The sequence below is a fragment of the Prunus dulcis genome, chromosome 1 (assembly GCF_902201215.1).
Source record: "Prunus dulcis chromosome 1, ALMONDv2, whole genome shotgun sequence".
Classification (NCBI taxonomy): domain Eukaryota; kingdom Viridiplantae; phylum Streptophyta; class Magnoliopsida; order Rosales; family Rosaceae; genus Prunus; species Prunus dulcis.
The window spans coordinates 1,203,619-1,217,432 of NC_047650.1; the positions used below are offsets into that span (position 1 = coordinate 1,203,619).

The window sequence follows — 13,814 nt, forward strand, 5'->3', positions numbered from 1 at the left end:
GTCTACGCAGGTAGTCCCTAGTGTACAGAGTTTCAACTACTTGACAAAATCTTACCAAAGCCTCCAACGTAGTGGACTTCCCCATCCGGGCAATCTCATCCACCTGATCAGCAGATGCTCCATACGCCAACATTCGTATAATAGCTGTAAGCTTTTGCTCCGAAAGAAGCCCCAAAACCCCAGTAGCATCACACTTTTGAACAAAGTATGCATCATAATTGCAAATATCATGCATGACTTTATTGAACAAATGGGGTTGCATTCTAAATCGCCTTCGAAAATCAACATCAGAGTACAAAAAAGTTGGGATAAAATAATCTTCCAAAAGATTCTTACCCCGAGAATGCCTATGTCTTTCCACATTCCGGCGGCGGCCGACTTGTGAACCACGGCGGCGACCTTGGTTCTCTTCATCTTGCAAAGCCACTGCTATGACAACTTGTTCATCGACTTGTCTCTGCAACTCATTGATTTCATCTGCTCTACGGTTTCTCTCATTTGTTTCTCGCTCTTGCCTCTCCAAGCATCTCCTAAAATATTCCATTGAGAATGAATGAAGTATGAATTCTAAACTCTGAGAAATGAAAATATAGAAAGATATGGTGTGAGAGGTATGAGCTGAGCCTCTGGTTTTATAGAAAATTTTGGCAAGATAGACATGCCAAGTGGCTTGATTTGATTGGATGAAAATCTTATCTAAAATTTAAACCCAGATTTATCTGAAATTTGAATTTTGAAATTCATCCGAAATTTGAACCCAAAAATTTATCTGAATTTTGACTTTTTAAATTCATCCGAAATTTGAATCTAAAAATCTTATCCGGAAATTTTATCCGCTTATGAATAATCTTGACACGTAGGAACCCGGAAATCTTATCCGAAAATATTATCTAAATTAATTATTTTCATTAAAAAAATTTGTGAAAAAAACAAAAAAAATGAATAGTAATTGCCCTTAGCCATGATAATGGGTGGAAACACAAAATACTATTTGCAAGGGCAACCAATATTCACGTGAATAGTGGCTGCCCTAGCTACCCCCTTGTCATGGCTAAGGGCAAATGGGTGGAGTTGCTCTAATAGATTGGAGATAGAGTTTTGTAAAAGGGGACAATAGAGAATTGAGTAATAGTAATAGATAATGCTCTAAACTACTCTTATTGATAAATAAAAAATCGGCCAAAAAAAGTTTAAAATAAAAAAGAATCCCATATATATATATATATATATATATATATGTAGAGTATAACCGCTCACTTATACTAATTTTTTTTTTAAAAGAAAAAAATCGGGTACCGCCTCACGACTACACAATTTTTTAAGAAATATTAATAAAACCTAGTATAGCCGCGCGGCTATACTATTTTTTAAAAAAAACGATATAACTGTGCTGCTAAACTATTTTTTAGAAAGATTAATAAAACCAAGTATAGCCGCACGGCTATACAATTTTAAAAAAAAATTATACATACCAAGTACAACCGCACAGATATACTATTTATAAAATACTAAACGGGAAAAAATATATATGTGTTTTAAACTACTCTTATTGATAAACGAAAATCAGGAAAAAAAATTAAAAGAAAAAAAGGATCCCAATATATATATAAAGAGTATAACCATTTGGCTATACTATTTTTTTAAAAAATCAGAAATAAACCCGCGTATAGCCGCACGGCTATACTATTTAAAAAAAATAAAAACTGAGTATCTCTAAGCGGCTGTACTATTTGTTGAAAGAAAAAAGAGGACCACATAAGTATAGTTGAGCGGCGATACGATTTTTTAAGAAATATTAATAAAATCGAATATAGCCGCATGGCTGGACTATTTTTTTTTTTGGAACAAATTAATAAAACCTAGTATAGCCGCGCAGCTATACGATTTAAAAAAACAGTAGTAATAAAACCTTATCGATTAGGTGCCCACGTGTCAAAAACTGTATAGCCTTCCTGTTGTACTATTTTTTTTTTAAAAAATTCGTATTACAGCTGCCCTGCTATGCTATTTATTAAATTTGTAAAAAATACGTGTATTAAATATGAAAAATATGTGTGTATATATACAATACCAGTATTGTATGTTTGCTTTTTGAAAAAATGTGAATTTTTCCAAGTCTTTAAGACCTATACATAACAAATATGTAATATTGAAAAATACATACATATGTGTATAATAGAGTATTAAATTTGAAAGTGCTAAATTCTTTATACGGATAATAATTCTGGAAAAGTGAAAAATTAAAAGGGCACAATAGATGGTCGAATAAATGCGTAATAGTAATGGATAATGCTCTAAACTACTATTATCGATAAACAACAACCGGGAATTTTTTTTAAAAAAAAAAGGATCCCAAGGGTATAGCCGTCCGGCTATACTATTTATTAAAACAATTAAAAAAATCAAGTAGCTGCTTGGCTATACTATTTATGAAAAACAAAGAAAGCAGCAGCATAGCGCTAAGTTGCCCACGTGTCAAAACGGTCTAGTCGTGCGGCTATACTATTTTTAAGAAACATGAATAAAACCAAAGTCCCATCACTGTCTAGCGATTAGGGCTCTCGCATAGGGATGGCAAAAATTCCCGTAGGGTCCCCGACCCTAACGAGAGAAAATTTTGGGGCTAAATGAGTATCGGGTACGGGGATCCCAGAACTTGAAAAATCCCCGACGGGTATAGGGAGGGGATGGTATTGGCGTCCCCATTCCCGAACCCGACCCTAAAATATATATGTTTATATTTAAATAAATAAATAAAATATTTATGTTTAACCCTAAGTTAACTTCCCTCTCCTAATTCTTCCTAATTTTCTATGGAATTTCATATTGATGTGATTTTGAATAGTTGAGTTGAACTTTACAGTTAATTTGAATGTGTTGAATGATAATTTAATATGAAACTTAATGTTAAAATGTATAATAAATATTTTTTAATGCAAAAAAATTGGGGATTCCGGGGAGGGGGGGTGCTATGGGGGAGAGTCCCCTTACGGGGACGGGGACGGGAATTCCCCAAAACCTAATAAACAGGGATGGGTTCGATGACGGGGTGGGGATGGAGAGCGGGGATGGGGATGGTATTGTCATACCCGGCCCCTACTCGATCTGTTGCCATCCCTACTCTCGTTTCGAATTTGGTATAGCCGCGCGACTATACTATTTTAAAAAAAATTAAAAACCGCGTATAGCCGGTCGGCTATACTATTTTTTTAAATAAAAAAGATGGCTCCTCATCGATTACGTGCCCACGTGTCAAAAAAGTATAGCCGCCCGGCGGTACTGTAAAAAAAAAAATCCTATTACAGCCGCCCAGCTATACTATTTATTTTGAAAAAAAAAAAAAAAACCAGTAAAGCCGCTCCGCCATACGATTTTTTGAAAAAGTTAAAAAAATCGAACGGGAAAAAGGAAAACAGATTCATAAGCCCGTTGGACGGTTCGATCTGATCGAACGAGAGAGAAGAAAGATACGTAATCGACGTCCGGAGAAAAAGCTAGGCTTTCTCAGTCCTCGCTCGCTGCTCTCAAATGGCAACAGGCAAGGGAGTTTGGGAGTGATGGGAGCTCACACAACTCTGATCCCATTTTACCACAACCCCACCAATTCTTGCCTTTTTTTGTCTGGTAAGCCTTTCAATTCTCTATTTTCCCATTTCGATTATTTGGATTTAGACGGATCTTATGGCATATAAATAGCGAGAATTTCATAAACCAAAAAGAAAATTTTGATTCTGACATATTGGGATAGTTGGAACTCGGAAGGCATCAATCAGTTGATTTGAAAGAATACAACTTTAATCTTCTAGCAAAATATAACGCAACCATTGACTACACATGTTTGGAATTTGAAGCAGCCGGAAAAAACCAATTCTCACAATGATAGAAATCAAAGGAAAATATTATGTTTCTTTATGGATAAACATTGTTGGGAGAGAAAAGAAAGGTTTTTTGTGTGTGTAGTGAATGTATAATTGTATATGCCAATGTGCATACAATTTTGTCTGGTTATGCGTTTTTAGTGTCTCATTGTAGAATTGTAAATTTAAGGACTTGTAGGAATTCAGAAATTGATTTTTTTAATCTGTCAATGTAGTTTGGAGGGAGCTTTTGCTGGGGCATTTGGGGCAGGAATCGGGTGTATCTGTTTGAAACCGAAATACTGGGGCCAATCTTTTCTTTGTGCAAGTCAGGTATGATAATAGAGTAAAGATGTTATAGATGTAACATCCATGGCTAATGGTTAAAGCTCACTTTTTTGGTATGTAATCATATGGATGTCATTGAACTTCATAGAAACTCTATGTAGGAAAGTAAGTTTTCAAGCATTGGAAATGGCATTTTATTTTCTTGGTAAAGTCTTTCCATAGCTTAGTTTTGAAGCCTGGTATCAAATGTACGGTGTTTCCTCCTCCTGCATCCCTCTTCTCTCTATTTTACATTATGATTGGAATCAGGCAATAAAGAGTCATGAAGACCGTTGACCTCTTTAGGTCAATGATGTGCCTTCCACATAGTTAGCTTGATTTTTTATTGTTACAATACTTAGTTGGATTTTATTGTACTTAGTGTTTGAGGTTGAGGATGTTCACAGGATTTTAGAGGACATCTCGTTCATCCCCTTTCTAACTATTTTATCATTAATAAAATCCATATTTGTTACCGAAAAAAGAAAAGAAAAAAGGGGCTTACTTTGAGGTTGCTACGTGCACCCTCACTCAACACTGAACGAAAGACAGGCATATGCACTCATATGACTTATGATCATATTGTTGCGTAATTGTGGATTTATTTTTCTTTCATTAGGCAGATAGTGGTCATCACTGCAATGGATGTAGCTTTTGCTGGTCTAATGGTATATAGAATAGTGATAGTTTGTATGTCTCACTCTTTTACATCATTTGCTTTGTACCACTGGGAAAATAGGATCTCAACTCCAAATAAATAACTAAACTTTATTCAAATAGGATTGTGATTCATAACATGCATTCACCACACTAGCTTATTGTTTTATTTTGTCCCAACAAGGAAAGTTCAGACATACCATCTTTTGATCATTGATGAATCATAGGCAGTTAGGATTTTGGCCTCTAAATGATTTAGTTGTCATTACTCTGTTGCTCTTTCCTTAATAACCTCTGGTTCTTATTTCTTCAAAATTATGATCACTATGCAGGTTATCATGAAGGCTTGAATATTTGACTGAGTAGGGGAAGAAAAAATTCTTACGCAAGTTCAAGTATCATTTAGTGCATATCTCACCACTCCCCTCAATGGGATCAATACAAGAGGTCAGGTCCCCTGATCAACCTTGAGGTATCAGTTCTGTTTTGTGGTTAATTTTATTATCATTAGTTTCAAGTGACTTTCAGTTGTCAGTGTGGGACAAAAATCTTTTGCTGTATAATGTGCTGTTAGTGTACTTACTGTTACTTGAACAAGGCTCGACGAGTCAGCAGTTGTGCATGTGAACACTGATCACATAGGTACACAGGCACAAACATCATTTATCTTTCGTATCGTTTAGGGGTTTTTACAATCCTATTGCTGTTTTGTTGATGAACCCTTGACTAACATTTTGGTTAAATGTTGTCACATAACAGAGTCTTGGGGACGAAATTGAGGGGCTATTGACTGAAAATATACTCAGTAAAGTTTTGTTGATTGTTATTTCAAACTGGCCTTTCAACATCGTCGCCAAGATGGGCAACTTGCCTTTCAATCTGCCTTTCAATCTGGTTGTATTACTCATTGGCTTACAGTTAAATGTGATAGCAAAAGGATTTTCTAAGTTCAATCTATAATGTTTGTTGTGAACTTTAGGTCAATTAATGCCTGGATGCAATTCGTTGCATATGGATGGAGGAAGATGCACAGGGGATGTTCAAAGATAGCAGTCTTCTGGATTATACTATCCACAGCTTCAGCTCCTACTTTTAACGGTTGTGGTATTTGTGAGAGACCATTTCAAAGGACTGAGAATAAGCAAGAAGTTGCTAGCAAGTTAGTAGAGAAAAAGAATCGCCTTCAGAATGGGTGGAGTGATAAAATTGCACTGAAATTTTTTTCGTATCCCATCTGGTTTGTTGAATTGATTGGGGCATTTCCATGTATCGAAGTAAATATTTTGTATGAGAATTTGTGAACTGTTTTCATGTAATATGTGTACATACATATAAAGATAATGAAAAGAAGGTTTTTATGTTGCTTTTCTATTTTTCAGCTCGTAATATCCTTGAGGATCGGGGAAAGGTGGAAATTTAAATTTTCTTCTGACATTTACCGGCAGTTTTCTTCGACGTTGCAAATAGTTGTTTAACCACAGCGAGTGACGGTTTGTTTCGCTGCTAAAGACACTTTCTCGTCACTAAAAGTACGAAAACCGTAGCGAAATATCAAAACCGTCGTAACAAAGCGTTACTGTCATGTTTTCGCTGATTGTGGTGAAAAAGATGCATCTTCCTCGTGAAAAGATGGTGGCGTTGCAAGTTATATGCATGGTTGTGTTATGAAAGGATTATGAAGATCATCAGCTTATGTATAATTAAACTTTTTAAACAATTATTACTATCTAAACAAAAGAAAAGAAAATTATAGAGACCTATGTTGATTAAGCTTACTTGAAAGAATCCCAATTGACGACAAACTGTTTCGATTTCTTGGATAACTATTGCTTGTTCATGAGAACCTTGTTTCATTTGCCAAAATCAATAGTGGGCGCATTGGTGATGTCTGGTTCAAACTTGGAAACTATAGAATTCAAACAGAAGTAGAGAATGAAAAAGGTTCAAATCTTAATTTTTGGTACCACTTTTCTCAAAAGAGACAAAATTGTGCTTTTGTTTGGACTTTGTGCAGGGATGGGATGCAACCAATAAAAGACAGTTTCCCTCTTTTGCATTCTCATTGGAATTGGGAAACTGAACTTGTGGATCATAATTTTCTTCCCCGTCTGTATGCACATTTACTGGAATACGGGAACTGGCAATTTCTCGTGTTGGTGCTGCTTCAGTTGCAAATCCGACTACTGAGGGTCCCTAGTTAATGTATAAAACCCTATATTCATGGACTGTTGGAACCAAAAAAAATGGCGCATCATTCCATAATTATGATGAGATTCAATGGGAAGAAAGAAAAAAATTTATTTTGATTGGTTTTTCTTTTCATTTTGAGGAAAAATCTACAGAAACACTTAATCACATTTGCAATATGGAAGCTGCAAGGTTTGTGTTGAGTGTCTGCACAAGCAAACTAATTTCTCATCTGAATTTCTTGTACAAAGCAAACAAGCATATATGTTGTTCGCAAAGTCAGCAAAAAGAGAGTTTGGAGTTGGAGGTGTTTAGCTGCTCACCAACCGTTCGGCTTTACTACTTTTTTTGAAAAACTTTGGAAGAAAAAAAGGGTATAGCCGCGCGGCTATACTGTTTCTAAATAAATATTAATAATAATTTTTTACAGGGTATAGCTGAGCGGCAAAATTTTGACAAATTACAACTGAAAAGTTCGAGACCCACACTATATATGCCACAGACGCTGGTTGCCGTGGCATAAAGCATTGGCAACACCATGCTTGAACCACAATTTGGTGATTTGTGGCGAATATGTGGCCAACACCCATCAGCTACGGGTTGTCTGGCTAAGTGTAAGATTGGCCGCGGTATATCCGTGGCTTATATGGGGCTTTTCTAGTAGTGATATCATCAGCTACTTGCTAATAAATATGCCTATGATGGGAGCAAGGACCTTTAATTCTTGTCTGACCCAACGTAAGCTGGCGAATTCTGAATTGTAATTGAATCAATAATACTGATCATAAGTCACATATTATGTTATTTTAGAGGGATGTCTGCTGCTATAACCAACATAATCTGTTACTTCACCATATAAATTCGCTCCAACACTTGGAGAAAAGAAAGAAAAAATTGTCATGAAACAAGGAGCACCGATGCAGCTAGCTATACTAGTGTACACATGTTAACAAAAACAAAGCAAGCCAAAGCCAAACTTTGAAAGAGAAAACCTTGAAAGAGAGAAGGATAAGCTTAGATGCTACCAAGGATTTGGTGTGAGCCAGGCGACTGGTCGGGTGATCAATAAAGATAAACCAGAATCGATGCAGTGTCTTAGATGTATATCATGTAGATCATTAGTGTCACTGTGGAGTACGTATTTGAATTCATGGCATTTCTGGCATAGAAACAATATCCGATCACGAATCCCGACAATCTCTACCCAGAGGAGGAGCATCATTCTTATTCTTATTCTTATTATTACTAAACTCCAGCTTGAAAACTTGAAATGCTTCAGCATAATTAGGTGGACATACAAGCAGATTCACAGTATGATCGTCCGGAAAAGTAATCATAATCAACTCCTTTGATGTAGAGAAATCTTTTGCAAGGGAAAGATGACTCTTTTTTATCCTAAATATATAGTCGAACCTCTCACGATCTGGCAGCCTGGGGGTGTCGTCATGGACAACCAACCTTCGAGCTGTGTAGTGGAGTTGTTGATCATCATTTGTGTCAAACTGATACACTAATAAAAACTGGGACAGGTTCTTGGTTGCAGCATATAGCTTCCCATCGATGAACTCTATAGATTCAAAATTGAGGACCTCCTCATCAATTCGGGTCCATGATTTATCAGTGGGTCTACAGACACCCAGCCACGTCTTTTCAATGACTCTGGAAAGGCAAGCCACAATACATGTACATGGGAGGGATGGGGAGCTTGGTACTGAAGAGGCTACAAGTTTACTGATGAAGGAGGCAGCTGTGAGCTCATGTTTGCATGGTGGAAGCATCACTCGGCTACCAGAGATGGGATTCAGTAAGGTAATTCTGGATCCAGTCCCATCAACTCGCATCATCACTCGGCAGATTTAATTTGTAAAACTTCGGCTCATACTCACAGTAGCTTAAAAAATTGCGATCACGAGAACAGAAAAGCCATGGAAGTTGAGGAGCAGGACGACACCGTTTGCTGGAAATTGCCCTATCAACAGAGTCTCGCCATGAACGGCATACTGAGCGACACCGAAAATAATCGAATATGGATAGCCTTTGTAGAACCGATTGCATGATATCATCTGGGACTTGTTTGGACCACTTGCTGCTGCTGTTGCTGACTATCACCCATTTCTTCCTAATTTTTGTCTGCTTAGACTTGGCATTCGAAATATTCTCCATCCGATTCCTCATCGCCATCTATAAATCCTTAATTAGTTATTATTAATCTGATATCTGAGCAAGCAAGGGAAAAATCAAAGATTACTGTCAATTTAGCTGAATGTAGACACAGTTAATGATCAAAATCGTCGAATTAAAAACCAAAACGAAACACAGACAGACAAAAAATTTCTTCTCATACTAACAAAACAATGTAGCTATGGAGAATATATATATATATATATATATATATATATATTTATTATTAGTTTATTTTTACTCAAGGGAACAAGGTTACCCAACCCAAGTAAGTGTTTCATATAATTTGGCTGTAGACACGCACACGACCTAATCGACTAATTACAAGTTGCATGTCAAATAGAATTCAAGGGATCCAAAAAGGTCCTACAAAGAAAAATAAAATAAAAAACTTACCTGGCCAACAAGATTGTAATTATATCCAACAGATTCTATTCAGAAAGAATATATGTATATGAGTTTATATAGACGTATGGAGTTTCCTTGTGGCGTTGTGGGATTAGGATTCCTGTTATGTTAAAAATAAAAAAAATTGACAACCAAATATCCTTATAATTAAAACAATAAGGGTCTTAAGCCTATGATTATGACTACTTGACTATAGTATATCAATTAATATAGAAATCAATATTAAATCATTAATTAATCTAAAGAAAATCAATATCATATTATTAACTAAATTAGCAAATCATGTGATCGTACCTCGACTCGTGCATCGCGCAAGCTCTTCCTCCTCGAGTTGGCTACTGATTATATGAATACAATAAAGAGAGCCAAATTAGAAAAAAAAAATAATAATAATAAGAAAAGATAATTTAAAAACAAAATTGGCGTTTGCTTAAAGATTAAAAAAAAAAGCATAAGACTTACTTTGGAGTTGTGCAATTGGTGTTTGTTCCTTAAAAAGTTTGTTTGCTCAAAATTAGCTTTAATAAAATTGGTGTTAATCCTTTATAAAGATAACTCCTCCCAATCCCACATAAATAAGGAGTTGTGCAGTGTAAAGTTGCCTTAAAAAAAAAATCCTTGTTTAAAAAGAAGAAGGACAAAAGCTTGTTAAAAGGCCTTTTTTTTTTTAATGGCCTTTTATCATGTTTTAAGTAGCCCATATCAGAGCTTGTTAAAGCCCACGTTTAACCTTAATCCAGTTTTTTTTTTCTTTTTTTAAACCCTGATTTAAAACGATGTTGTTTTGGTTAGGATGTTTTATAAAAAAAAAAATAGGCGTGCGCAGCAAAACTTGGTTTTGGTTGAGGCAATTCGTTGAACAAGTTGAGTGCACCACCCAACCTCACCAAAGGGGCAAGATGCAACACTTGTAGAGGCTTTTTCGGTGAGGAAAGGTGTAATTGCACTTCCTTGCCTTAATAGATCTACCACTATGTACATCCAATCCTATCCAAGTCAATCCAAAGTGCATTAGGACTTAAATGGGAATGGGCTTCCTTTCGTCTTTTAAAATGCTAATTTTTGTTTTCTTTTTCAGAGATATTTTCTAAGGTATGGAAGTCAATTATTAAATTTTTTTTTTTTTCACATCATCTCTGAAGAAAATAAAAAAGGAACATATTGTGGGTCTTTTTTTGGTGCTTATCTTAGATAATTTTTTTTGGGAGATTCAATATTATACCCAATATAGGAGCCTAAATTATAAAAAAAATCCTATATGAAATGGACTTTAAAAACACACCCAAATTTTATTTACAACATAACAAAAAGGCTTTTAACTTTTTTTAAATTACAACACTGCTATTGATTTCTTAAAACAAACCCAACTCCAAAATCTCATAAAGAAGCCCAAAACACTCAATAAGACATCAAATTAATTTAATCATTAAAATTAAATTCAATAGGGCTAGCTGTCAATTTTTATGTTTTTTTTTTGGGTTTGATTATAAAATTTAAATGGTGTAGGGTTTATCTATATTATTAATGTTAAGAATGAGTACATAACTAAATACCACCTTTTTTTTTTTTTTTTTTTGTTGCTGTTGCTTAAAATTATTTATTAGCAAAACAAAAAACAAAACAAAAGTTTATTTATAAAGAAAAGTTATTGCGACATCTTAATTTAACATTAATTGATTAAAGAGAAAAAAGTTGTGGGTATTTATGTTTTTTGATCAATTATGTACGCTTCCCAACATTTACAGTGAAAAAAAAGTTGGCCGTTTTCAGCCACTTATTTCTACAACCTACCATCCTTTAACGATTGCTTGACTTGTTCCCCTTTTATTTTGTTTATCTTTGTCTAGAGTCTTTTTAGTCCAGCCTTTATTCTTGTTCTATTTCACCTTGGTAGCTCGCAGTTTTCTCCTTTAGCTATTGGTTGGCCTGTTTAACATTTAAAGGAAAAAAAACACATCATACAAGACATTGTGAATTTCATTAACCGTGGGTTCATAATTGTTGTTCTTCTACATCTTCCATGAAGTCAAAGTCAGGTTAATGTTCACCATGAAAAATCCAAATTTGATCTTCATAACGAGTGGTACAAGTGGTATCCAGTGTCTCTGAATATACATCAACGGCTAACAATTGATGTTGATTTTTATTACTGAACAACCACACCATATCGGTCAACCCGCAGCCCTTTCACGGTAAAAAAAGGGTCCATGAGCCTCCCTCGGCAAAACCGAAGCAAACCAATTGTTAGTTTACACATTTCAAATTTATTTATTTATTTTCCGGAATGGCCCAAATTTAACAACCACTATGGGCTATCTTTTTTGGTTCTAAATTTTTTAACCTAGCTTAAACCTAGCCCAAGGAACTGGTCTTTGTTGAGCAAGAATTCTTCTATAGTATGGGGAGGGGTCAAATTGGTATAAGTCTCTTGTGGGGATTTAATATGCGGGCGGAGCCCAGAACCAATAGGCCTCACTTTGTTAAGTTGATAACTGAAAACCCAATCCATTATCTCTCTTTTACAATATTTGGGGAGGGCACAATTTCGAGTCAACCCAGCTTAACTGCCTAAGAAAGCGTAAATCGCTATATATGAATTAAGTTATCAGTTGGAACAAAAATTTAAGAGTGTTTCTAATTTTGGGTTAACCTGACCAAACCTCCTAACCCGCTCACAAAAGAATTAGGTTGGCCTAATAATTAATGGGTCTTGAGCCCAAAAATTACAAACTTGCCCAACCCATGTAATTACGGATTAGCCTAATAATGAGAAGGTCTTGGTCTAATATTGAGCGGGTCTTGAGCTTAATAATTGGTTGGGTTATAAGTTGGGACCAAAATCAACCCAATCCAACTCGTACCAACCCCTACAATATAATAATATTTTCTTATTGTATTAATGAGGGCTGAAAACCGGCAAAAGAAAACTAACCAAAACCTAATCTGAACGAAAGAGCCTACATAAATCTTCAAACTAATAACCTTGTTGCATTAAATTACATTGAAGTATATCACATGAACTTTTTTTTTTTTTTTTTTAAATTTCATAAATTACGATAACATTTCGTTTACTATTTCTTGTCGAGCATATTAACCTTTATGATTGTTCCAAAAAAAAAAAAAAACAACTTTTGAACAGATGAATCACATAATCTTATCAGTTGATAAGAAGCTATAGATAAACATATCTCTAATCTCACCTTTGCAATACCCATACTTCCTCAACAACCCTTCTTTCAGAAACCCAACTTTCTCCAAAACCCTTTGAGACCCCTTATTCTCAACCTCCACCAAAGCCTCAATCCTCACCAAACATGGGAGCTCTCTGAACACCCTACACATGGCCATCCTCAATGCCACTGTTGCAATCCCTTGCCCCCAGTACTCTGCGGACACAACATAGCTAACATGTGCTCTACACATGTCATCACTCTGTTCTGGTTTGACAGAAACATATCCAATTGATTGGTCATCCAAACATATGGACTGACGCCACGGATGTGTAGCAAGCTTCTCAATATATGTCAAGGCTTCTTCCCTAGAGGTTATGGTGTTCCATCTTAGATAGCGTGTTACTTTATCATCACTTGCCCATTTGAGGAAGTCATTGGCATCAGAGAGTTTGAAAGGACGAAGGGAAATTCTTGATGAATTCATAGAATTGCAGGAAATTTGAGATGGTTCCAAGCTCAATTTGGAATAAGTAGGCATGTAAAGTGGTGGATTATATGAATGTGTGGATTTGCCGTGGAGGACCAGGTCAATTATTTTGACACTTGCCATATAAAATCTTACCCAATAATGCATTTGGGTGCATTGAACCGGCCTAGAGTACTGGTGCTACAAGTAGACAAATTAACCACTATTTAGGTGAGAAACTCTCATGTAATAGGGATAACACTTTTTACTATTCTCAGTCAATAACTTAATTACATATATGATAACTTTTTCACGTGTGATTGTCTTATTGGCCGGCTATGTAAGAACGGAAGAAATGAAAAAATAATTAAAAATTGGGTTGAGCTAATGTCTGGCCAACTCCAAACATAGTTCCATCCCTAATAACAAATATTGTCTAGTTAAAATATAACATGTTTATGAATCTGAATTATAGTTAAAATATAACATGTTTATGAATCTGAATTATAAATAACAACTTGTAACACATGTTATGTTTTAACTGACGGTACTTGCACT

General features: G+C 35.4%; 1 protein-coding gene and 1 long non-coding RNA gene across 2 annotated transcripts; one reads left to right on the forward strand and one right to left on the reverse strand.

The window, feature by feature from the left end:
- Nucleotides 1–3,414: 3,414 nt before the first annotated feature.
- Nucleotides 3,415–6,212, forward strand: LOC117614574. The gene is made up of 4 exons (XR_004583889.1): nt 3,415–3,624; nt 4,094–4,190; nt 5,174–5,313; nt 5,821–6,212. It is a non-coding gene; the product is annotated as an uncharacterized LOC117614574 (long non-coding RNA).
- Nucleotides 6,213–12,579: 6,367 nt separating this feature from the next.
- LOC117615026 lies at nt 12,580–13,415 on the reverse strand. Its single transcript, XM_034343991.1, has one exon. It carries the CDS (start codon nt 13,398–13,400, stop codon nt 12,762–12,764), a length of 639 nt encoding a protein of 212 aa, XP_034199882.1. The 5' UTR covers nt 13,401–13,415; the 3' UTR covers nt 12,580–12,761.
- Between the last annotated feature and the right edge of the window lie 399 nt (nt 13,416–13,814).